General features: G+C 42.0%; 1 protein-coding gene across 2 annotated transcripts in view; it reads right to left on the reverse strand.

The window, feature by feature from the left end:
- Window positions 1–696: 696 nt before the first annotated feature.
- Window positions 697–24,967, reverse strand: part of LOC308401633 (cell adhesion molecule DSCAM-like) — a 134,577-nt gene continuing 110,306 nt past the window's right edge. The window contains exons 12-33 of one of the 2 annotated variants that reach the window (XM_080889931.1): window positions 21,328–21,524; window positions 20,763–20,859; window positions 20,507–20,635; window positions 20,196–20,363; window positions 19,567–19,637; window positions 18,882–19,125; window positions 18,023–18,169; window positions 16,927–17,082; window positions 16,699–16,832; window positions 16,418–16,571; window positions 16,132–16,249; window positions 15,883–16,049; window positions 15,314–15,412; window positions 14,140–14,328; window positions 13,078–13,368; window positions 10,523–10,699; window positions 10,142–10,172; window positions 9,787–9,902; window positions 9,558–9,707; window positions 7,772–7,972; window positions 7,054–7,356; window positions 697–2,226 (exon numbers count right to left, since the gene is read on the reverse strand). In XM_080889931.1, coding sequence (XP_080746057.1) covers window positions 1,724–2,226; window positions 7,054–7,356; window positions 7,772–7,972; window positions 9,558–9,707; window positions 9,787–9,902; window positions 10,142–10,172; window positions 10,523–10,699; window positions 13,078–13,368; window positions 14,140–14,328; window positions 15,314–15,412; window positions 15,883–16,049; window positions 16,132–16,249; window positions 16,418–16,571; window positions 16,699–16,832; window positions 16,927–17,082; window positions 18,023–18,169; window positions 18,882–19,125; window positions 19,567–19,637; window positions 20,196–20,363; window positions 20,507–20,635; window positions 20,763–20,859; window positions 21,328–21,524 — 3,842 coding nt within the window. In that variant the 3' untranslated portion in view covers window positions 697–1,723. Of the gene's footprint in view, window positions 2,227–7,053; window positions 7,357–7,771; window positions 7,973–9,542; window positions 9,708–9,786; window positions 9,903–10,141; window positions 10,173–10,522; window positions 10,700–13,077; window positions 13,369–14,139; window positions 14,329–15,313; window positions 15,413–15,882; window positions 16,050–16,131; window positions 16,250–16,417; window positions 16,572–16,698; window positions 16,833–16,926; window positions 17,083–18,022; window positions 18,170–18,881; window positions 19,126–19,566; window positions 19,638–20,195; window positions 20,364–20,506; window positions 20,636–20,762; window positions 20,860–21,327; window positions 21,525–24,967 lie in introns of both variants that reach the window. The other variant, XM_080889930.1, reaches the window with a different exon arrangement.

Here is a 24,967-nt window from a genome sequence, read left to right on the forward strand (position 1 = left end):
GTTCTCTTTATATTGCAGTTTGCTTTCCTTACCTCAGTTATCTGTGCCTTTAGTTCTTTGACAGTTTTAGTTGTTAGTTTGTGTATTTCCTGCCTCTCTCAGTCCTGTCACCGTCTCTGTCTGTTTACCTTTTGTCTCTGTGTAAAGTCTGCATTTCTGCTCTGTTACTTCCTGGTTAGTTGTGATAGTCTCTTCTTTTGTGTGCGTTGTGTTCAGTTTCCAGCTCTCCCAAGTGGAACAGTTTTGTTCTTTTTGACAATCTTGTCACGGCTGCAAACACCCCTGCACCCGGTGGACCTTTCCCTACCACACGTTTCACTTCTAGTCAACTTTCCATTAATATTTTCAGCAGTCAACTTCTGTGGCTTCGATGCATTGTTCCCCAATGACAGCTGTGTGTACTGAACTATAGTGATACAAGGTATTTGCACTGTCTGAATAGTAATTTACTCACACTGGAAATTAAACATTTTAATAATTTAAGATACAGGATTTCAGATTTTCATTAACTGTAAGCTGTTATTACCAAAGTTAAAACAAAAAACAAAAGGTAAAGGAAAGCTTACTTTTTTAATTATTAATCTATTTTGGATGCACTAGTGTTTGGATTTTGCACACTAATGCATTTCCAGGAACAATCTTCAAAGTAAAAAACTTTGAAGATTGTCAAAATGATGTTAAATATGCAGAAAATCAGGCTGCAGCCATCAGGAGGTCATTGATCAAACCTCTTTTAGATATTACCAGATATGGCTGCCCTTTTTTGGTAAATTAGGAAAGTAGGTGGAAAGTATAAGAACAACCAGGTTAAAGAAAAAGGAGGGATATTGATCTTTGGAAATATAAATCAAACTCAGATGTGTGCAAACATGACTAAGGACTTTATTAACCAAATCATTTTCCCCATAATATCCACAAATAAAAGTGATCTCTTTATATATATTCACATTGTATAATTTCATAGTGTGACAAAAATTCTCTTTCTCTGTCTCTTCTTTTTTTTTTTTGGGATGTCCAGCCATTCCTATTAATTGTCATTGGATCAGTCGCCATGCAGTCGTCAGAAAGGTTGAAAAACATTACGATTGGTCAGCATTGGCGGTCACGTCTGGGGTCTCTCCTCTTCTCCTCTGTTGGCTCCTTGTAGTGCTAAAAACCCCCTCAGTTTCCCAACCACAGATTTCATCACACTGCGACAATAAAACAAAAATAAATTAAGAAAGCAACGTTCTCCTGCAGAGTCCTCCTCCCTGTCCCTTCTTCTTTTTTAAATATTTTCTGTTTTATATAATAATAGTAATATTAATAATGACTATAATTGTCCTTGATATAAATTCAATAGTATTTTTTTCTCTTTCTCAAATTTTAAATAAATCATTTTGGCAATCCTCATATTTTGTCACTTTAGAATAAAAGAATATTCAAGTAGAAAATAAAAACTGTGAGAGAAAATTTCATCAGAAGAGGAGCGAGGCGTGAGAGAATGAAAGGTGTGAAAGCAACAGAGAAGAGCGAGAGAGGAAACAAAGAAAAGAGTGAAAGAAAGAAAGACAGACTCAAAGAAAAGCATCCACTTCAGACGCATGTCAGAAACAGCTCTATATACAACAATTTCTGTTGTGGAAAACTGTCCGTCCTGTGCCTTTCGTCTGCCTCTTGTCCTTCCTCCTCCAGTGTGTCTGCAGTAGTCCTGTTGTCTGAAGCAGTCCTCTGTGTCCCAGTGTTATACCAGAGTGTAAGACTTGGCATAGGGGTTGTTGCTCTGTTTCAGGTGTCCTCTGGAGTCCAGCAGTGACTCCTGGGAGGTGCTAAGCTTGGCAGCCTGTGCTTGGGCTAGATCTCCTGAGGAAGGGACCTCTCCCCGGACCTCACCACGGGCCTCTCCCCTCTCCCGGACATCCCTGTGTGGGAGGGTGGAAGCAGTTCCTGGCTGCCACTGCTGAACCTCCCTGGGTGAGGGCACTTCCATAGGGGTGGGTTCCATGGGAGGTGGCCTCTTCAGGGTACGGCTCCTCTGGGGCTCCAGGCAGGTCTGACCCATGGCTCCTCCGCCTCCTCTTGTTTCCCCTGTAGCACCGGCACCACTTCCACTTGCTCCAGCACCACCTCCACTGCTGCTGCTGCCACTACTGCTGCTGACGCCCCCACCTCGGGCTGGAAGAGGCACGCCGCGGTTCAACAGGAAGTCCATACGGAGGTAAGGCGGCAAGTGGACCAGCTCTCCTCCTGGGAGGTGACACACAGGAGACAAGCAAAAAGACTAAAAATGCTGTCAGCTTCTAAGGTGTTTGTGAAACTAACTAATGTCCCACTCACAGAGGCCTAAAGACCAGTTGGAGACTGCATGGCAACCACTGGTTAATGAGAAACCACAGCAGGAGGATGCTTGCTAATACTATAAAGTGGTCACAAAGAAGTATGCAGCGCTACACCCAAACCTCCTTGAGGTTGCTTGGTTGCTTGCAGATTGCTGCAGTTGCCCACAGTTTGTACTGAAGACACTGACATGTCTGGAAAACACCTTCGTCACTTACTCACAAAGCAGTAATGAAGAAGTGAGGACTGCAATGGAGTTGCACCTTTTGAATCATGTTGGTCTCAGTGCTGAGGCTGTGAAGGTGAATTGTTCTCCTAGTCTGGCTGGTGCTAGGTGGTTAGTTAGAGAGTGTTTGCAGACAAATCTGTGTTTTCCATGCAAATAATCTGGTAGAGACCAAGGTGCAGCACCCAGGGTTCCTGTGACCAATTTCACCCAGAAAACTTCAGCAACTACTCACCATCTGCATATTCTTCTCTAGAGACCGGAGGTTGCCAGTGGGGTTACCAACCTTGGGTAGCTTTCTTTTTCTCTGCCCATGATGGAAATATCTGTCTTTTCTATCTCTAGCTGCTAAATGCTCAATTACATAGATTCTAACGGTTTTGGGGGGCGAGACAGTTTATAATGGGTGTCAGGATGTTTTTTTTAAATCATTTAGCTTCTGTGTCTGGAGGAAATGCTAAGACCAGTGGGACTAATGAGTAGTTATGTTATGCACCATAAACCAAAGCAATGAGGTGAAAGCCATTAAAATGCTCTGCAGAGCTACTGGCAATAGAGTCGGGTGATAATTCTCCTTGGCTTCTTCATCACAAGATTACACGCGGTCATTTGCTGATTTGCTGAAGACATCGATTTGGGAAGCGTTATTTATTGTCAGCTATCAGGGGTATTTAAATCAATCTAAGGCACTGCTTCAGTGAGGAGGAAATAAAGAAATCTTTGAGATATCATTTAACATAAGCTGATTTTAAGAGATGCCTCTGCTTGCCCTGAAACAGTGAAGCTACTTTCTGGGCTCCCTGCTTGTTCTTCCTTCCCCTCAGTTTAAATTAATTGCACAGAGCCGGAAAAGAAATCTATATTTAATTCACATTCACGCCGGTACATTTTCTCACCTTGGGCCCCTCTCGGGATTATGATTCACGACTATTATTTTAATGTAATACCAATCTTCGCTATTTGTGAATCTATTTAATTTAAGAGTTGGTATTGGGAAAAGAGTGCAGGAGATAATGTAATAGGAAAATGAATATTACAGTGTTAACTTTGCTATCACTGTCAGGGACGGATGCAGTGATGCAGTGGCTCTCTCCTCTTAAAGCGATGAAACTGAGTTATGGCCTTTGTCTCTGCCACCGGCATATATGTATGACATTCATTCATTTGTCAATTTGCACTTTTCTCTCAGTGTTTCACTGCAGGAATGAGAAGAACCTTCAAAGGCCTGTGGACACATAAAGCAGGTCAGATTTAATATCTTGACCAAGTGATAAACTTTGACTAAATGCTGTCCTGTCAATTGTTAAATAATCCTGTGAGGTGTTGGATTAGGAGAGGCGCTTTGGGTTCAGCGAGTTTACTGCTATTGTATCCATTCTACTGAGTGGATTACATGTTTAACACAGCAAACAAGCCAATCTCAAAAGAGCGTCAGGTTACCAGATTGGGTGCTCTGCGGCGAGATTGAACACTTGATGAGCTGAGCAGCACCTGCACTGTTTCATTAGTCATGGAGCGTTTATGTTTCACGGGAGCAGGGATCAACATTTCAACACGTGTACAATTTAACGCTAAAATAACATTTTCAACGCATGCACTCTCTCTCCCACGCACACTGACACACTCACATGTACTCGGCCCACACATGCACAGAAGTATACGCTATATGTAGACCCACACTTCCTGCCTGCACAGCATTAGCCGAGGTCATGTTTGCACTTTCAGCCCAACGTGACCTTGGAGAATGGATTTCTGGGTTCACGGGGAGAATGAATAATTTACTGTGTTTCATAACAAGCCCTATTAGTGCCACCAAAGATGATGAATGAGGAGGAGTGTTGATTGAATTAAATATAGATTTAAGTGATTCCGTGGGGGCTCATTAGAAATGTGGTTTGAAAATTCATCAGCCAGTAAATTTCCGATCGTTCAGTAATGGGGCATTATGTGTAGCCACGATACAACCGCAGCTCTCTGCCAAACACATTAATCTGTGCAAGTGTCTGTTGCCTTATCGCTGTAGTCTTCTGCAAAGGATATTATGTGTGTCGTTAAGGAAGAGCTACGCGCAAAATATTTACAAGCTGATTGTGCGACGATTGCTGCTCATGGCCCCGTAAATCCAGAGGATTTGTTGCAAAGGCCCAGTGGAAAGCAGCACCTTTGACCCCTGCATGGACAGGTTAGGTGAGCTCATGTCACTCAGGTGTAATAGAGACAAATATAGGGTTGAAGTCAGGTCATTTACCCACAGTCAAGCAAAACAACCTCCACACTGGGTCTGTATTTTTTAGAATTTACAAGTGTGGAGATGTTTTAAATGAGCTGTCTGGCATTTTGGGAAAGTCACTCTCTTCTAAGAGCTTGTTGGAAAGATCGATACTGCTGTCACGTCTGTATGGCTACACCTGCAGAAGCAAGCATGACATGGCATTAAAAATGTCTTTTAAGAAGTTTAATACGGCAGCGGTCCTGGGCAAGTGCACACCATAAGTGATGAACTACGCCTATCATCCAGTTTCCATGCTCACCTGTGCTTTGGATAGCACTATTTCCCTGTAATTGGACTTCTGTTGGTCTTTGAAAACATTTAAACTCTCATTCAAGAGGCTTTTTCAGTCCCAGGTAACTGGCCAGGAAGGTCTTCTGGGGACTTTCTCCTTTTGGAGATGATCCTGAGGGGGACACGTCATCACAAATAAAAGAAGGCCCATTCCCTTCTTTTTTCAAGCTCTCAGGACTACCGTGACCTGGGTGACAGAGATCCTGCATCCACATATTCAACAGTAATATGCATACAATGTTTCTAAATAATTTTGGCCAGATTGGTTAATGTTTTGCATCTCTCTCTCTCTGTACTCTACAAGACAACTTACTAATAAATAGAGCTTTGATAAATCTTTGTTAACTGTAAACTTCCAGAAAACCATGTAGTCATTTTATAGTCCATTAACTGCAAAGGCAGCAAAATACACAATGCTTATACAGCTAAGAAAAGCCGTACCTACCAGACCTGGTGTCAATTACTAATGTAAATGACACCAGGGTCTCAACACTCCGCGCTCCCACACCAGCCTGAAAAGAGTCTGGTATCACACTGACAGGTCTCCAGTGTGGCGGTAAAGAGCCGTTTTGTGCCGAGTGACAATAGGCAATAGAGATTAGGTTGACTGATAGCCTTTAGCCGACCTCTCTCTCCGCTAAACTGGTGATACGAGTCCGCCGTCCTGTGCATAAATGTTACAAACATAATGAAGCCTAAGAGGCCTCAACCCAGTCAGGTCAAACTGAAGATTCTGGGATGCTTATTGTTGAGAAACAAAATAACAACAACACAGACCTAAATTTCCAAACACCTTCGACTCTGCTAATTATCTGCGGCCCCAGAGATCAGAGGGGATGACAAAAGAGCTGTGAATACATGTGTGTGTTTTTGAATGTCTGCGCTTCTGTGTGTGGCCAGCAGCTTTGCAGCGGGACTGCCAGATCTTGTAACTGAGCTGCAAATCTCCCAGGAGGAGCAGAGGGTCACGTAAGGTAAGACTACAAACCGAGAGGAGAGAGCACAGCACAGCAGGTCTACCTCAAATTGCAGAAGTAATGAAAAACTTTGGAGTCACAGTTTAAAAAAAAACAACAAAACATACGTATCAATTACTAGTAAAACGTTTTTTTGTTTTCTAACAATGACGAGCTTCCCCGGGGTTCAGCAGGGAAAACTGCATATTGGAATTCTTCTTGTTGCTTTGTTAAGGGCCTAAAAGTTGCCAAAACAAGGAGCTACTCTCCCAGGAGGCCTGTAAAGAGCTCTGTACTGGTTTAATGAGACAATACCTTAGCACCAGCTGGGTGAAGACTAAGGGGATGCATCCTTAGGATGGGAAGCTGATGGCAGCTGAATTAAAGCAGAGGGTGGCCATAAAGTGAACTGACCGGCTTCTGCAGAATAATATGTGGTCATTTACAAAACAGCTTAAAAACCAAAGAGACCAAAGTCACTGGTTTTGTTGAAAGACTAGAGAGGTTAGAGAAAATCTTTAATGTAATGTGATTTAGCTGTTCTGCCCATTACACAAAACTATACCTGCCTGTCGGCTTGTAGCTCGTGTTGTTGTAGCTCGTGTTGTTGTAGCTCGTGTTGGCTGCTACAGGAGAACAAAAATCTTTCCAGGACATGTTTGCTCACATTGTTGGTGAAGAAGTAGCTCAAATTTTCCTGTGCGAACCACACAGGTGAGAGAGGTGCACATGAAAGCAAATGGATCTCTGCAACATCTGTTAAGCTATGTTCAGATGAGCAACCCAGTCAGTCTCAAGCATGTGGCATAAATGATTGCAGCTGCCCACATTTTTTGTCTTAGATTTCTGGTTAAATTCTCTCAACTAGTTTTCCTAATGAAGAAGACGAATATAGAAGCTTTTCTGTACATCTAAATGCAGTTTACTGTCAGAAAGGGTGGTTCAGCTACGAACTGTGTGTACGCTGGGCGTGACAAACACCACATCCTCACCAGGTCTGTGCGCTTTGGGCACGGCCATGTTCATGACCCTGCTGACATCCTGAGGTTTGGGCGGAGAAGCGGTAAAGCGGCAGATGCCCGACTCGGACGGTGTGCTAGAGGTCAGGCTGTCGGTGTAGTCGTTGGTCCCTGCTGTCATCTGTTCAGATGAGGTGTCAGAGATGAAGCACTCGGTGATGGTGAACTTGGCATGGCGAAGCTGTTCCTCCATCTTGGCATGCTCATAGGCTCTGGCCAGCTCCTCGTAGGTGGAGGAGGCACTCTCTGTTGATACCATGCTGCTCCGTGCGCGATCTGAGGGTCACAAGTCACACATCGTATAGCACGTGCTTAGTTATTGTAAAGAATGGTGTATTATGAAAAGCTACGGTTTATCATATATGTGGATTATTGCCGTATTTCCTGTGCTTTTCAGGTTTATTTATTATTTAATGTGTTTTAAATATAAAAAATGCGTGGGTTCAAGTTGGACTTGTACCCTGCAATCTTCAGCCAAGAGTACGCCCCAAAACTGCAGTTTGGAATAAAAAACTGCAGCCCAAATGATTTGGATTGCAGAGAAAAGCCAACGTGATATTCATGCTGACTCTTCACACTTGAACATCTCCCAACAGCAACACGATTTCCGTCACCTCCTCCAACTTTAAACCCTGAATTCTACCAAGGGCTACATATGAGTCCATGTTGTTTCTGGACAGCACTGCTCTACCTGTATCCTGTGAGGGGCTGACACTGTAGCTGTCGCTCTCTTTGTCCACAGATCCAGTGGCACGCGGAGTGGGGAGTCTCCAGTCAGTGGTCAGGGTGTGTGAGGAGCTGGTGGGGTGTGGCCGGTTCAGAGTCCACTGGCTGGCGTATCGGCTCCGTGCTGCGGCAGGACCAGCTTTGGCAGTGCGTCTGGCAGTGGGATCTAAGTAAGGACAGAGGGGGTCGCACTGTTAATGAACACAGGTAATAATTTTCAAACCACCAAAGTCCTCTGACACAACAAAAGGCATATTTTTTAGTTTAACTATTAGTTATCTAATAAATAATTGTTAAATGACATGGATAGATCTATTTAGTCCTAGCAACCATTGCAGAGTCCACCACACATGACAGGCACGAGACAAATGGATGCGAACAAAAAAACACATTTTTTCCGTAACTGTGCAGGGATTTAAAAAGTGAATATGTGCGTTTCCTGCTGGGCTTTCATGTAAAGCTACAATTATTCTCTCTAAGAGAACTGAACATTACACTCAATCCAATTGTCTCATTGCAGACAGACACACAAACCGTCACCTATCACCCTGACCCAGACAGACTACTGGTCTATTCACTGCTGGGCAGATTCAGTCTTTAAAAAAGGCCTGGATTGGATCTGTGCAGAGAAGAATAGTGCTGGTAATTGTAGTAGGTCAGGCTGTAATTTTATCTGTGCGGATGGGGGGATAAATGATGGAGGTGTTTGGCCAGCAGCAGGGAGGAGGAAAAAAAAGCAGAGTCAGCATCTGGGTTCATGCCCCACCGGACAAATTAAACGACCCAATCGTGTGGCTGTTTGATTAAAAATGACTGCAAATGCGTGTGTTTGACTGTGATGAATATTGGACTCGTGCCCATGTTTTCAATTTTATGTGAGCACAGATATGCTGTTGTTCTGTTTATGTCTTGTTTATGTGTTGGCAGATATCAAGTAAAGCTAAAAAGCACATGTTAATGAAAATTAAGAACTTTTCTGATGAATTACAGTCATATTTTTTACAGTCAAGAACCCTGCTGCTGTACTTTTGGAGAGGGAGGTTATCTCACCCTGTCAGTTCAGCACCTTGAGTCTTCTACTATAAAGTAGAATATAATCATTCCATTTAGTTTTGATTTACATTTCAAACAGCCTGTTGTAAAATGAATAATTTAAAGTTTAAGCCATTTAATTAGGACAAAATGAACCGCGTGACTCGGTGTTACAAATACCACAATATATTGTTAGGTGAATCCATCTGCAGCTAACTTTCTGCACAAAATCACTTTGGTACATCACTAAGTGTGTGCATTGAGGTCTGCGTCTGTACTCGGGTCCAGCTGGCCAGTTGGAGCACGGCAGTCAGATGGGAATATGTCAAGAAAAGGCAGGGAGATAACAGCTCTTCATCACTTCTGCTTCAGTGGGACTCAAACACCAGAAGCCCAGCTGTTGTGCTTTGTCATCTCACTGCTGAAAGGTGGTACAATACTCCACGTGAGCTGCCTACTGTTAAACTCAGACCGGCTAGAAAACCCATTTGCTTTGCATGTACTGTACTTCAGCGCGATTTGCACTGAAAAGCTTTTACTGTTTGTGTTTTATGGTGTAAGATGAAGCTGCAGAACAACCAAATAAAACAATATTACTGCTTTATCCACAAGACAGTATTCAACAGTATGCTAGAAGCACAGCACAGCACTTGCAGTAGTATTAGTATTATTAGTAGTAGAGGAAATAAATGTTGAGCACTGACGGTGGTGGGACTCACTGGTTCCAGGCCTAGCATCGGACACATCCACCAGCGGTCCAGTGGCCTGTGACAGAGACTGGTAGTGGACTGTGTGGGTCACTGTGGAGGACTTCTGTTTATTGGTCTCCCCAAAGTCATTGTCTGTCAGCAGCACGGTAGACCTGTCATCTGCAAAACGGAGGAAAAGACTTTAAGTATCGTCCATATTTTACACTTAGACGCACAAGTCTGACTTTGAGGGCCTTACCGATTGTCTCCATGGTGTCTCTCTCCTCGATGAGGAGCTGTGCTCTGGGGATGTCGATGTGCATTCTTAGCGTTTGCTGCTGCTTGTTCACTGTGTCAGGGGTCCGGGTGTTCTTACTGAGGAGATTAATAGGAAAAAAATCCTTACTTTTCAGCTGTGATTTTGCACTATATTGCAGAAATGCTAATTCAATTTAATTTAAGCTGATAAGTAGCTGTAAGAAAGCAGGAGGGACAGTGTGCATGCGATATATTTGATTCTTACTGATGGGCACTGTAACTCCGGGCTACACAGTGATTTATGTTCCCCGCTCAAAGGAAAGCTGTGTGCATAAATTAAAATTAGGAACACATACCTCATCAGCATTTCTGCCAGGCTTTTGGCATCTGTGAAGTCAGCAAAGAGGCAGTTAATATACTATAATAGCACTGTCCTAGTTGATAATCCACAGCAGCGCTAAGAGTCTACAATCACTAACAACAACTCTTACAGAAAGGCGCCAGGTGCAAAATACTCACAGAGGCAATTTCTTCATTTTAAAGGCAAACTAAGCCTAAAGTTTTACATTTAAGATTAATTACACAACACATTTTTGTCCGAGTGCTTATCTGTGTAATGGAGATCAGGTTTGCACACAGACATGTTGGGTTTATGGACCAGATTTACACTTCACACTGTAAACAGAATGCAAATTCATACAAATTATAAAAGCAACACAACTTAATCTACAACCCACCTCTGAGTCTTTTGAGCCTCTGCTCCCGCCTTCTCCTCTTTAGCACCATGAGCATAATAAAAACCAGCACAGCCACCACAAGAATAGAGGTGATGGTCACCACCATCTTCAGACCTCCACTGCCTGACATGTTGTCTGAGATGGGATCTCCTGTTTTCAGCAGAGGAGGGATGGTGCCTTGAAAGGAGGGTGAAAAAACAACATTTGTTAACATTTTCAAATACTTTGCTTTTGAATCTTCAAAAACATTTAATATTCTACAACAACAAAGTGCTGTTGATGGTTTCCTGCAAGACAAACACTGAAGATAAGCTTTTATGCAACACAGTTAAAGAATACAGGGATGATAAGATGCTGATTCTCTCTTAGGATGCTGCTTTTCCACATGCGTGTTCTTTATTGGGATGTCACAAAGGATTCAGCCGAACCCCAAGAGAAGACTCGAGTACACATGACCAGTCGGTGGATTTAAACCTGGTTAACATGGTTGCAAACCTTTGCACACTTTTTAACTTGCAAAAATATATGTATTTGTGACATTTTGGTGCTGTTTTAAACGGCATGCACATTGGCAACATTGGATCAGCTTGTCCATTTCCTGTCTATGTTTGTGAAGTAGCTGTTTTCATCTGGTCTTAATTTATTAGTTAAACTATTTTCTTCCTGGTCTCAAAACCTTTTCAGTTCAATTCAATTTATTTTTATTTATATAGCACCAAATCACAACAACAGTCCCTTCCCGGTGCTTTATATTGTAAGGTAGAGACCTTACAACAATACAGAAAACCCCAACAATCAAATGACTGCTTTGATTAAGCACTTAGCAACAGTGGGAAGGAAAAACTCCCTTTCAACAGGAAAAAATCTCTGGCGAAACCAGCCTCAGGGAGGGGCAGCCATCTGCCATAGCTGGTGGGGGGATGATGGGGAACCAGGTTTGTAGCAGACTGAATATGTGGTGTTAAGTCCGCAGGACTGCTTCTCAGCAGCTGCATTAAGCTGTAGACCCACTCTCACACTCACAATAGCATCCACACACACTTGTGTCCCACACACACTCACTCACATACATGCATGCACGCACACATAACACCCTTACAGGCAGCTTACACATCTCAGCAAAGCTCTTCAAAGGAAATAAGTTAACCGTCTGGAGAGCACAGTGCTTACAAGTTCCTATCCTTCTTCACAGATCCTTTGTGCATGACTGACACAATCTGTAGCCCAAGGCAAATAGAGCGACGCCACAGCCCATGGAGAATCAGAAGACCATCCCCATTCTCTTACTGAGCCTTGTTCAAAGGCTGATAAAACAGTGGGACAGACAATCTAAATAAAAAATACATTCTCGACTGTAGGCAGAAATGCAGAATGGCACTTTATGGTGTAACGCCGACTCTGCGAGCAGCAAACAGCACCAGAGTATTTAACAGAAGCTTTACTGAACAGACCTCTCAAGTCTGAGAAGCAACGAAAGGATCACACTTTTGCTGTAGTGTTTCCTCGGCTCAGAACAGCCTTCGATTCAAGTCTTCCTTTAACAGTTTGACCCTTCTTAACAGCTAATATATTTTGATTCTTATTATGAGCTATTTTTGTGTATTTTTCATGTAGGATACCTTGTTATTCGTTTCAAATTTTTCTGCTCATTGGAAATATTCTTCAAACTCTGGAACACTCTACAGTTTTCTGTATAAATAAACAATTACTATTATTATTACTGTTAATTGCAATCATTGTAAATACACTATACGGACAAAGGTATGGGACCACACCTCTAAATCTTTTAATTTTAATGTTTTTATTGCCACAGCTGTATAAAATCAACCACCAAGCCATACGGCAGGGGTGGGCAACTCCAGGCCTCGAGGGCTGGTGTCCTGCAGGTTTTAGATATCACCCTGGGTCAAAACACCTGAATCACATGATTACTTCATTACCAAGCCTCTGGAAAACTTTAGGACATGTTGACGAGGTCATTTAGCCATCAACTGTGTTGGATCAAGGACACACCAGCCCTCGAGGCCTGGAGTTGCCCACCCTGCCATATGGCCTGCCTTTACAAACATTTGTGAAAGAATAGGTCGTTCTAAAGAGCTCACTGGAATCGAGTGAGGTACTGTAACAGGATGCCACCATTGCAACAAGTTAGTTTCTGGAATTTCTTCATTCCTAGATATTACATGATCAATTAAAAATGGTTTTATTGCAACATGGAAGTGTTCAGCAACCAGATCAACTCAACCCTGTAGTGTTGATGGTGTTTAAGACTCCCCAGCGCTCTGCTGACAAGTTCCAAATCTGGCATCAACATCTAAGTATGTTTGACCATATACTGTAGTCTTGGGCTCAGACTGGTTTCTTGCAATAGAATGACAGGGTTAAACATTTCCCAACAGACTTTCGTTTTAGTAAGAGCCCAATTTTGCTAATAACATTTCTTCCATCTACTTTTCACATTTTTAGTATTTCTTTAAACATTTTTATGATTTCTTGAGTCATCCATGATTCATCCAAAGATCCGTAACATGCAGACTGTTAAAATCCAAACTCACTTCCGTCAGCATTCAAAGTAGAAAAGGTGATCCTCTTCTCTGCTGAGCCGGCGCTGTTGGTGACCTTCATCTGCAGTTCGTACCACGTCGCCTCCTGCAATTCGTACAGGATGTAGCTCTTGGTCAGCGATGTGCGCTGGGCTGTGGTCCAGGTGCCTAAGTCCACTGCTCGGTACTCCAGTATAAAGGAGGTGATTGGACAGCCTCCGTTATTCCAGCCAGCCAGGTTGAGCCTGGCCCTCGTGGAGTTGATGCTGGTGAAGAGTTCATGTTCTTTGGCAAATTGAGGTTCTGAAGAGAATACAGAAAGAAAGTTACAACTTTTGCAAGTAAATACCAACTGACCTTGAAAAACAAAGTCAGTATCAGTGATTGAAATCAAAGTAGCTTAAGTATTATTTTAGATATAGTTCACCACTATTTAGCAGATATCTATGTCTGCCCGCTTGGTGCACCCACACATGACTGTGTGGGTGCACCAAGCTCGCCACTGAAGCTAGCTAGCATTAGCTGCTAAATGTCACCATCTTGTCCAAATATGGATTCCCTCATCTAAGCTCATGAATCCTCTCTCTGTGGGAAAACTGTAACAACTATTTTTGCTTTGACTGCAGAGCACATAACAAATTTATTAAACACAAATAAAACAATAAACACAAATATCAAAAACTTGTTTTAAAACTAAAAATTATAAGTAAATAACTTTCATTTGGTCATATGATCTTCTGCATTTTTGTAAAATAGAAAAAAAAAATTACAGAAAACAACAATAATTATATTTTAGCATTAAAAAAGTTTTCATTAAAGAGCTTGCACCTAACTGGTGCATTAATCATTGCAGTAACATTAAAAAATATGTTATTAATTACCAGTACTGCTAATTTGGGGTAGGTGTGGCATAAAGTTTGTTGTATAGGGTTAGGGTATATTATTTATTTTAAAAGCACCCTTTCCTGGTCAACTATACCCAATGTTGTAGCACTGCTGTTCGCATATTAATACTTGTTAGTATAATAATAATAATAATAAAAATAATATTTTTTTTAAAAAAGTACTCCACACCTTTCCCATGAGTCTTAGCTTCAATGATCTCACTGATGCGCCCTGGTCCCACTGCATTCTGGGCCGTCAGAGTGAATTTGTACCACGTGCCACACTTCAGGTTCTCCAGGCGGTATGAACGCTCGCTGGGGCTGATGGGAAAACTGCCCCACTGCTCACTGTTATCTTCTGAGTACTGCAGAATGTAACCTGCGAGGAGGAGAAAGAGGTATGAATGAAGACATGACACAGTATATCTGGAGTGAGCTGAGTCCGAATAAATTTGATATTTTTCCAGTAATACATAGTAAGCTTGTGTTCCTACCTTTTTAATATATTTATGGCTCCACAGTTAATTATTGGATGTAAGAAAGTATTTTGTTTACAGAGACAAACATTTGTAGCCTTTAATTCACCAGAATGTTTTCTGGTCCTGCATTTATCATCAAAGGAAAACTCTCAATAATGCTTAGACAGAGGCTTATTCTGGAAATTCCTGGAACAATTTCGAAAAATGTTATGACACGGAAGAACTTAAACATCTATAAAGGATCTCAACTGTGAATCAAGGCAAACAGGTCCAACTATTTCAGATAAATTTGGCACGTATCGGCTAGGAAGCTGAAAAATTTAATCACAGTTTGTTTATAGGTTTTGTGGTCAAAGGATGAGGAAAAATAGACCAACCGCTCATCACAGGATCCCGAGAAAAGGCTGCATGCTAGCCTGCAAACAGACATCAGTAAACTTGCAGTAGATGTGTGTATTTTGGTGATGGCTGTTGCTTTGTGCAGGAAAGCAAAACAAATATCACAGAGAAGGTATCATAGACAGCTTCTTTAACGGCTCCAGCTCTGAGCACAGGAGCCCCTCGATTATGTGCAATGATAAATCACTACAACTAGTCTCAGTGTGATTACACTTTCTTTAAGATGGAGCGCTTTAATCTTCACTTAAAAGGACCTAATCTTCCCTGCTGCTTTTTAATCTGGCTTTTAGGACTCCAGTATTGTGCTGCACCAGCAGATAATGAGACACGAGCAGCAGAAATGGGGGTCAGGCCACAGTTTGTGTGTGGTGGTGGTGGTGGGGGTAATTGTTGTTATATAAAGGTGTATGTTGTTGACCATCCACTTCCTTGTACTGTCTGTTGTATGTGCACATGTTATGTTCTGTGGATGTTGGACACCCTCACCTCTGATTGAACTCCCTCCGTTGTCTCCTGGTATCCATGACAATGTGATCGATGTGGTGGTGGTCTTGGTCACTGTGAGGCGTGGCTGATCAGGTGGTACTGTGGATATGAGGACAAACAAAGGTCAATGCTCGGTTAGTCGCTTGGATTAAAGTGTCTCATGGTTCACTTGATGCAAGTAAAAAGTCAGTTTACTCTATATGGTGTTCACTGTAATTAGGAATTGGGTTGGGCACCTTGCTGTCTTTAGAACTGCAGTAATTCTTCGTGACACAGATTCACAGATTTTGGTTTACATTGGTATGACAGCGTTAAACAGTTGCTGCAGATTTACTGGCTGCACTTCCATGAGTCCATGAATCTCCTGTTTCACCAGATCCCAAAGGTGCTTCCCCGTTCTGATCCTTGGTTTGGTCTTGACCATGTCTATACGCCTAAACCCTGAGCACTGAGTTTGTGCCGTGTGATTGGCTGATTAGACATTTGTGTTAATGAGCAGCTGAACAGGTGTACCTCACCCAAATGCCAGTGAGTGTGTATATAAAAGGTAGAAAATAAATATTTCTTACCTTGCACCTGCAAATTGAGTGTGATCTCATCTGACCCCCAGTTGTTGCTGGCCACACAGCTGTAGTTCCCAGAATCCTCTGCTTTCACTGTACGGATGAGGAAGCTGCCATTGCCGTAGACAATACGACGACCATCCACCAGGACGGGTGTAGGTGTCCCATTGGTGCTGGAAAAAGGCATGAAAATAATCTATCTGTATCCTGCTGACCAGTACTACATGCTTGTTTGTGCGTCTGTGTGAGACCTACTTTCCCTTGAGCCACTTGATGGTGGGAGGAGGGTCTCCAACCGCCCTGCATGGTAAAACAATGTCCTTCATCCAAGGAGTGGTCACTGTCCCATTAAACGTCAGGATCCTAGCTGGAGCTAAAAGCAGCACAAAAATAAGTTACTGTTCCTGTCTTCTTATAAGTTTATGCTCTGTGTGATTAAAGCACCACTATTAAAGGAACCATGCAATTCCACTTAAAGAAACAATCCGTGGGAAAATTCCTACATGACACAAAAAAGGCCAGTTTAGTTAGGATTTTGTACCTTTGGCCAGAGGCTGCACTGTGATTTTCTCACTGTTGTTGCCGTGACCTGCAGCAGTCACAGCCACCACCCAGATACTGTACTGTCTGGTCAGAACCAAGTTTGGGATCCTGTAGATGTATGCATCTGGAGAAGCTTCAAACTCACTCATCACCTGTGAAGCGAAGGGACGGAAAGGATTAATGTATCACTGGGCAGCATCAGCATGAGAAAGTGCAGAGAGGCTTGTGAGGAAGACTGAAGAAGACCATGAAAATCTTGTGGTATACAAATGCTATTACCATCGGATGCAGGTTGGAGCAGAAGACGATGTATTTCCTGATGATGCCATTGAGTTTGAGCGGAGGCAGCCAGGACACGTAGACTTCTGAGCCACTGGAGGCCGCGGCCTTCACTCCTGCTGGAGGCCCAGGAACTGCAGAGGAACAACACAGTGCCATTTACACTGAAGCATTTTCCAGGAGCAACTAAACTATAGTCAACGGGGAGTTATCTGGTATTTCTTATACCATCCTCTTTGGTGCGGACGTAGATCTGTTCACTGCGGACACCATCTCCAGCATTTGTGAAGGCTAACACCTGGATGCTGTAGTTGGTGTACTTCTCCAAACCATCGAGCTCCAGAGAAGGCTGACTGGTGGTCATATTTCTGATTTCTCCCAGTTCTGACACAAAAAAAGAAACATGTTAATAAGTCTGAATGTATAAACTGCGGCAGAGTAGAGCAAGAGCAGTTAATTCAGCTCTGAAAAGTTACAAAACTATCCCCCTTCACATGTGATAAAACTTAGATAAAGTATTTTAACCCGACAAAACTTTATTATATTATTACTCGGATTTTTACTCTACTCTCATCTTCTCTCCTGTCACTCAGAGCTGAAGCAATGAGGCTCGCTGGAATTATTGCACTGTGAATTATTGATGGCGCCCAGCCAGACTGCAGGTTCGCTCACTGCTATACTGCTATATATTCACAGGAAATACAACCACAAATCTTCCCTCTGTGAACTGCAGGCTTCGCGTTTCTACTGCTGATTAGCATTTGTGAGCAATCAGGATGTAGTGTAACGCACCGCTGATTGTCCAAAAGTCACATGCTGGTCACAAAATATGAAAAATATAAAACATGCAAGTACGTTTATAATCCCAAGGAGATAAAACTGCATGAGACGTAAAAAAAAACAAAACATTATTATTAATGCAACAAGGTGGCTGGAAATCATATTTAAACCTTTAAAAATGGGTAAAAATGAGCTCATCGTTCTGCTGCTAACCACAAACAGGATGAGTCAGAGACAAAGCACCATGAGTGTTGAATAAGTGATAACTGTCCTATACACACACACACACACACACACACACACACACACACTGAAACAGCTTCAAAACACCATTTTACATCATATTGTTGCACCTTGACAAAACCACAGCGCCACCTAGTGCCTGGGTAAGCAAGCAACAGCAATGAAATAAAGACAGGGACCAAAGGATTGGCCTAAGTGGCAACTAAAAGGTGTGTGTGTGTGTGTGTGTGTGTGTGTGTGTGTGTGTGTGTGTGTGTGTGTGTGTGTGTGTGTGTGTGTGTGTGTGTGTGTGTGCTAGTACCTCCGTCAGGCAGGTTGGCCCAGTAGATGACTCTGTAGCCCTGCAGGTTCCCGTTCAGAGCCTCCCTGGGTAGAGGTATCCAGGAGAGTGAAATGACCTCTGGAGACTTGGCCACTGCCAGAACATTTTCAGGAGGCCGAGACGGCACTATCAGAGACAAGGGAGACAAAAAAAAGTATTGAAGTGGAAGCATAATGGAGTCTTTTTAAGGAAAAGTACCCTCATCTAGGATATTGAACAAGTATCCAAAAATAAATCACACAAATACCTCCTGCCACCAAATATTAAGTCAAAACCTCCATTTATAAATCATTTTATTTTACAACTATGATTATTTTAAAATGAGGGAAGTTTATGATATATATTTGCATCCTGCAGTGATTCTGATATGTTAAATGTATTATTATGTTGACTAAGTCATATTCTAACATTAAATACTGAATGCATTCTTTAATTTTGGAAAAGAGATGTGTTTTGAGAGACAAAATAAAAGGTTTTAAATAAGAACAAACACTTTATTTTTCTTTTTAAGTTTGTATATCCTTCTATGTTAGAGCCCCAGACAGAAGAGAAGCTTACTGTTTGATGTAATGCAGTTCAAAATATGCCCAGTAGATGGAAACCTTTTCACGAGAATAGCTTTAAGGTTTTGAGCCCCTGCTCATTTAAGGCTTGATGTGAGAGGAATCTGAGAATATGCTGATCCAGTTAAAAATATCTAAAACTGCTTCAGTTACAAATACAGAATAACTAAAATGCATTATTATGCTACAAACTACTCTAACTGCTAAAGTGCAACATTTTCAGTATGGCTGCATGGAAATGCACCAGGTAAGAGGCGCCCACATCCCCTGCTTACCATCCTCCAGTGTCTTAGTGACCACTTGCTGTGAAGACGGCCCGGTGCCTGCTCTGTTTGCAGCCTGCACCACCACACTGTACTGGGTGAATTTCTTCAGGTTGTCCAGCACGATGCTCTCTGTGGTATCGCCCGTGCTGTCCACACTGATAATGGTAAACTGGTGGCTCCCACCGGGGCTGTACTCCCTGTAGCCCACCTGGTAGCCACGGATCACACCGTTCTGCAGGTGTTTCTGTGGAGGCTGTGAGGAGAATCAGGAAGCTCAGACTTACTCAGATTCTTCCTATTGGGTAATTCTGAAATACTTTATGGCTAATTGTGTTTTATATTTGAAATAATTACATTAATACTTTGTCTTATGTCAGTCCATACATACCACAGATTTTAATCAATGCAGCTGAATACACTTAATTACTGTGTTCATTTCATTGTTAAATTCAAGATATAATTTTTACTTTATTGCAGTTTGTTTAAATTCCTGAAAAACACACAAAAAATAAATTAATAAATAAATAGAATGGCAAATGCAAATCAGTATTTGGTCTGTATTTGGAAAAATTCGGCTGTAAATTAAAAGACTGTCTAGTGTTTATTCTCGATGACTAATGAGATGCATGAGAATAGTCCCTGTGTATGAATGGCTCAGCTCATAAAGCGGCACTTAAAAACTTTCAAACAGCACCTTCCAGGAAACTTTGATGCTCTGTGGGGAGGTGGGCTCTAGAGTGACATCTTGTGGAGGGCCATCAGGAGCTGCAAATGAAGCACATCATTTAACGTTATTAAACACCGCTGGGTATAATGCGGGGAAAGATGATTCACTGTGAAATTTCATTTGTTTTCAATCGCGTTCAGCTACACTAGATGGTGCTGTTGAGCTAAGATTGCATGTTCCTCGATGCGCTTGCTGATTCATGACCCCAGCAGGTTTCACCTTAACTTAATAATAATTAAAAAAAGAAAAAAAAACTTGTAACATCATCAACTTTAACCTTAAATAATGTGAGGAATGATATATGAATTTTAGCACTTTATTTTAGCAATGAATCTGATAAAATGTGCCATTTTAATGTGCTGGAATGCCTGAGGGAGGATCATTATAGGCAATAGAGGGTAAGTGAACACTGATAGAGATGACTAAAAGCAACGGTGGACTGAGCTGTTTCTCAAGATATAAAAAATGATGATGACCTGCATTTAAAGCAACTGCAAAATAATTACGTGCATGACGACTCAACAGGTTTGCGAGGCCGGAGGAAACAGGCTCTACGTTAAACAGAATATCACTCCCCCAAACTGAAGCTCACTGACCTGCTTCATCAGTAGTGATGGTGAGCTCATTGCTGGGGTTGCTGTTGCCGATAACGTTCTTGGCAACCATGCGGATGTTGTAAGTGGAGGAAGGGTGGAGGTCGATAATAGTGGCCTGGTTGAGCTGTGGCGAGACATCTTTGGTTACCTGGGCTGATAGCCATGACGCTAGAAGAAACAAAACACAAGAGGGTGAACACACACTGTCAAACAATCGATAAAGGTTTTGCTCTTTTATTAATTCTGGATTGTTGTTGTTTTTTTTAGTTTGACTCGTGATAGTTACATCGCTCCCCTCTCCTCGCGTCTACCTGATTTGTTCTTGCACTCAATATCGTATCCTGTGATCGGGCTATTTCCATCGAAGCCCATAGTCCAGCGGAGCGCTATGGTTCGATCTTTGACATCCCTAATCTCCACCTCGGGAGGGTCAGGAGGTTCTGTGGAACAGTAAGTTTGAGAGAGAAAGAGATACGAAATATCTCAAACACCAATAAATCACTCAAAACTTTTTCCTGAAACCAATCCACTGACACAAAAAAAAAGCTGAGGTGAGTTGAAGCTCACCTTGCACTGTCAGCTGTATGATGCCTCGGTCCTCGCCGAAGGAGTTGATGGCATGACAGGAGAAAAACCCAGAGTCCTCGCGAAGAGTAGGCATAATCTACAGAGAAACACACCAAACTCGAGGCTTTCAAGTGTGCAGAGCTTTGCTATCAGGTAGGAATCTAAAACATTGTTTCATCCTGAGTGAGTTTAAAAGACAGCAGGGCACTGAACTCATCTCCAGCACTTTCATCTTTTAATTTGCGATAAACTAGAGAGAGGCTGGACCTCCACTCGATTATCTCTTGGCGTACATTGCTTCAATTTACTGCATTACATTTGTACTTGTTCATAATGTGTATTAACCATTAAATTTAATTGGAAAATACCTCCTTAATAATTAATAATTCATACTCAAAGATTAATACAATGAGAATGTCTTTTAGCCTGAGTTTTCCTCTGCCCTGCCTCCTCTACTCCTCCCTTTCTGCTTTCCATCTGTCTGTACAGATAAAATGACTGAAGGTTGGCGTGCTCCCCGAAGATTTGAAATGCGTTTCGATTTACAGTGAAACCGAGCACTTACCACGAGCGTTGAGATGACTTCGTCGGCCACCTCTTTGACAGTGACCACATATCTGCTGGTCTCGGGGTTGATAATGCGCTCTTCTTTCTCCCAGCGCACCATGATGGGTTTCTCTCCGTGAGCTATGCAGCTCATCCTCTTCTCCTCACCCTGCGTGGCAAGAGTGGTGTTCGGGTAGGAGGTGATCATGGCTGGTACTGAACGGAGAGTTGGGTGGGTAATGAGTAAAAGTGAAAAGAAAACAATATGGTTTACTGTATTTATTTGTTCTTGAACTCCACTACAGTAGCTTTGCATGATTCTCTGAAACAAGCTGTTTTAGCGCCTCTCCTTTTAAGGCCAACCTCCCTTTGAGCAAACTTTCAGAGCAAGAGTTAAACTTCAAGTAGACAGGATTACCCTGCTCACAGCCACACCCACATAATTGAGATGACCATATTAGGGATATCCCCTCTCTTTGTCATCATATCGAGCGAAGAGTAGAAAAAACTCCACTACATACACAAAGCTGACACACACAAATGTATCTACCTATATACAGAAAAAGGAAGGAAATTTGTTTTGGGGTGTGAAGGGTGACTATTTCTTTGTTGCAAATAAATCCTATATTGTTGGAAAGCCTCTTTATTTCCCTTTAAATATCGCCTATGTAAGGAAAATGCATTTGTGGGTTGAGCAGCAGAGTTGAGTAGGAGGGTTGGGCCCATGAAAAATTTGCCAAATATTCTCTGTCAATGCCAAACAGCTTATTTTGCTATTGACTCTTGTTTGGGGTCATTTATTTATTTAGATACACAGCCACAGCAACCTGGAACATCTTCTCAATTCCCAAATATTGGAGGTAGTCTCTGATAAACCCGGCTCTGTGGGGGTTGAGCACTGTCATCTCAGAGGATAGAGTTTGGTCTCAGACGGTGGAGATTTGGGATTGCCTGGAGTCTAACCCCAACAACTGTGAACACTTCTGAGTTCCATCTCACAGCAGTGTTTCCTCAGATTTCAATCATCCGATCCAATGAACAAGACCAAACCAGAGTCAATAGTTCTTCATGGGCGCAACCCAACTGCTCAACTCTGCTGCTCAACCCACAAATATGGCACCATTTGAGGGGAAATAAAGTAGAAGATTTATTAATTTCCTGACTGTTAGTGCTAGGTTTCTCTATATGTGGATGTGACATAATGCTTAATGTGTATGTGCCACTTTGGAATCACTACCTTCACGTTTTAGCATAGAGTTTTACATCAAATTAAAATATATCAATATGTATTTCCCAGAACATGGCACACTCTACTGTGTTTCTTGTCTAATGCTGAGAAAACTCTATTTCTGCTTTTTTGTGACAATTATGACAACCACTTAAACACTCCAGGGACCGCCACGAACTCCTGTTTGAGTCTGCCTGTCTCTCCCAGTACTTAGAAGACTGAAAAGGAGCCTTTCAGGTAAGCCAGCGCCTGCTTTGATAAAGACAGTGAAGGGTAACGTGCTCCTTTCTGAAGATGAGGTAGAGGAATGGAGGAAGGAGAAAAAAGCAGTGACTCCTGACTGAACTCCCTTCGGTCTGAGAGTGGAGTCGGTCTGGCTCTACACCGTAACCGCACACCAGGCTCATTAGCAGCACATCTAGCCCATGTGCGAGTGTGTCATTCAGCAGAATGAGTATCTGTTGTGAACGTCTCTCACCCACAATCTCTACTCACACTATTCTCGTACTCACACTCTCTTTTATTCCATCTTTTTCTCCCTTCTTACACGAAGCTGTCTCCTGATCGTAACACTCGCAGAGACTTTCAGGTGCTATTCACACCATAATGATCTCTAAGGTGTGAAGCTCCTGAATTGGATTACACCATATTAGCTCCTGCAGTCTGAGCAGACTGAATGAATATGTTAATCTCCATCGAAGAGAGCATTATCTCAATTATTATTATACACTTTGCAATTCAAGTAAAACAATTCAGAGGATCCGACTGCTGTCAGTAGTGTTAGACAGCACATCGAAATCAGCAGCAGAATATGGTTATGGGAATCACTCCTATTAGAAAAGCTGTAATTACAGACGATACTGAATCTTAAAAGGTATCTAAGCAGACAAATATGAGCCACAGATTTCAACAAATGACAATAAATAATACATCAAATAATGTTTGCCACATGTAAATAATGTTTTATGAATTTTTTTTTAAGTTTTATATTAAAATTGTATTCACAAGAGCATTTGAATAAATTGTAAAAGCATATTAAGGACATTCATTTAAATCTTGATTTCCACTTGGGATTATGCATGTCCTTACCTGCCAATTGTCACCCTAGCTTTCTCTAGTCTACAGTGCTGTGCAAAAGTCTTGAGCCATCCCTCATTTCCTTATATTTTACTAGGGACATGGAAAATGGGACATGGGTTCAGCAACTGAAATGTGCAACCATACATAAGAAAGAGTTTGTACGATTCTAACCAGATTCCAACTCAATATTTGTTATGTCCGCCTTTATTCTTCAACACAACCTGAGCTCTCTTAACTAACCTTTCTTGTCATTTCTTCAAGTAGTCTTCAGGAATAGTTCTCCAGGCTTCTTGAAGGACATTCAAAGTTCTTCTTCGGATGTTGTCTGCCTTTTCCCCCCATCCTCACTCAATATGGTCCCACACTGCTTCAATAATGTTGAGGTCCAGGCTCTGGGGAGGCCAGTCCATGACTGACAGTGTTGCAGTGTGTGTTTTTCCTATCCAATATCCTTTTACTGCATTGGCCATGTGTCATTGCCATGCCATCAATTCTGATCAAATCTCCAACACCACTGGCTAAAACGCAGCCCCAAACCCTGACAGAGCCTCCACCGTGTTTTACAGACAGCTGTACGTCTCTCCTGACCTTCTCCCTACATACTGATGATGATTAGAGCCAAAAAATGGATTCGTCTCTTCATAAGACTAGTTGCCACTGATTTTCACTTGAGTTTTTTGTTTAACTGGGCATACCTTAACCTTTCCTTCCCATATTCCTGAGACCATTTCTGATGAAGCTTAAGTGAACTGTAGATGGATCGACTGAGGAGTAAGATGACTCTCTCAGGTACTGCTGTTTTTTAGGCCTGCAACCATGCTGCCAAGTTTTCACAGTTCATAGCTCTTGGGGAATTAGCGGTGCAAAGATTTTATGGCTATCAAACTGTTATCTTTGGTATTTTTCATCAATTGAACAAAAAAAATTTTTTTTGTCACAGACCACTAGTAACAAAGTGCCTAAAGATACAATTAAAAATAGATTTTTTTGCTGGTGTGTGTAGAAACAACAGCCTTGCTTTTTTTTATGCTTGAATGATTTATATGTCAGTCTTAAGTGGCTAAGAAAGCAAACAAAACAAAAACATTCCTCTGAAACTGGTCAGGTACAAGGACTGGACTGGACAGAGCGGGAAAAACAGCAAATGTCCAAAGTAAAGCTTTGAAAGACCTTCAGACAGCCTTGAGAGCTATTGCTCAAGACAAGAAAGTCTGGCTCCCTGAAAGCAAAATATAAAGAAATGAGGGCCGACTCAAGACTTTTGCATGATATCGTATCTGCTTTTTAATAATGGGCAGGTTTGGGGTTGTAATAGGCTGAAAGAGGTTACAAAATGATGCAAAACTGAGAG

Source organism: Rhamphochromis sp. 'chilingali' (genome assembly GCF_963969265.1).
Source record: "Rhamphochromis sp. 'chilingali' genome assembly, chromosome: 8".
Taxonomy (NCBI): Eukaryota; Metazoa; Chordata; class Actinopteri; order Cichliformes; family Cichlidae; genus Rhamphochromis; species Rhamphochromis sp. 'chilingali'.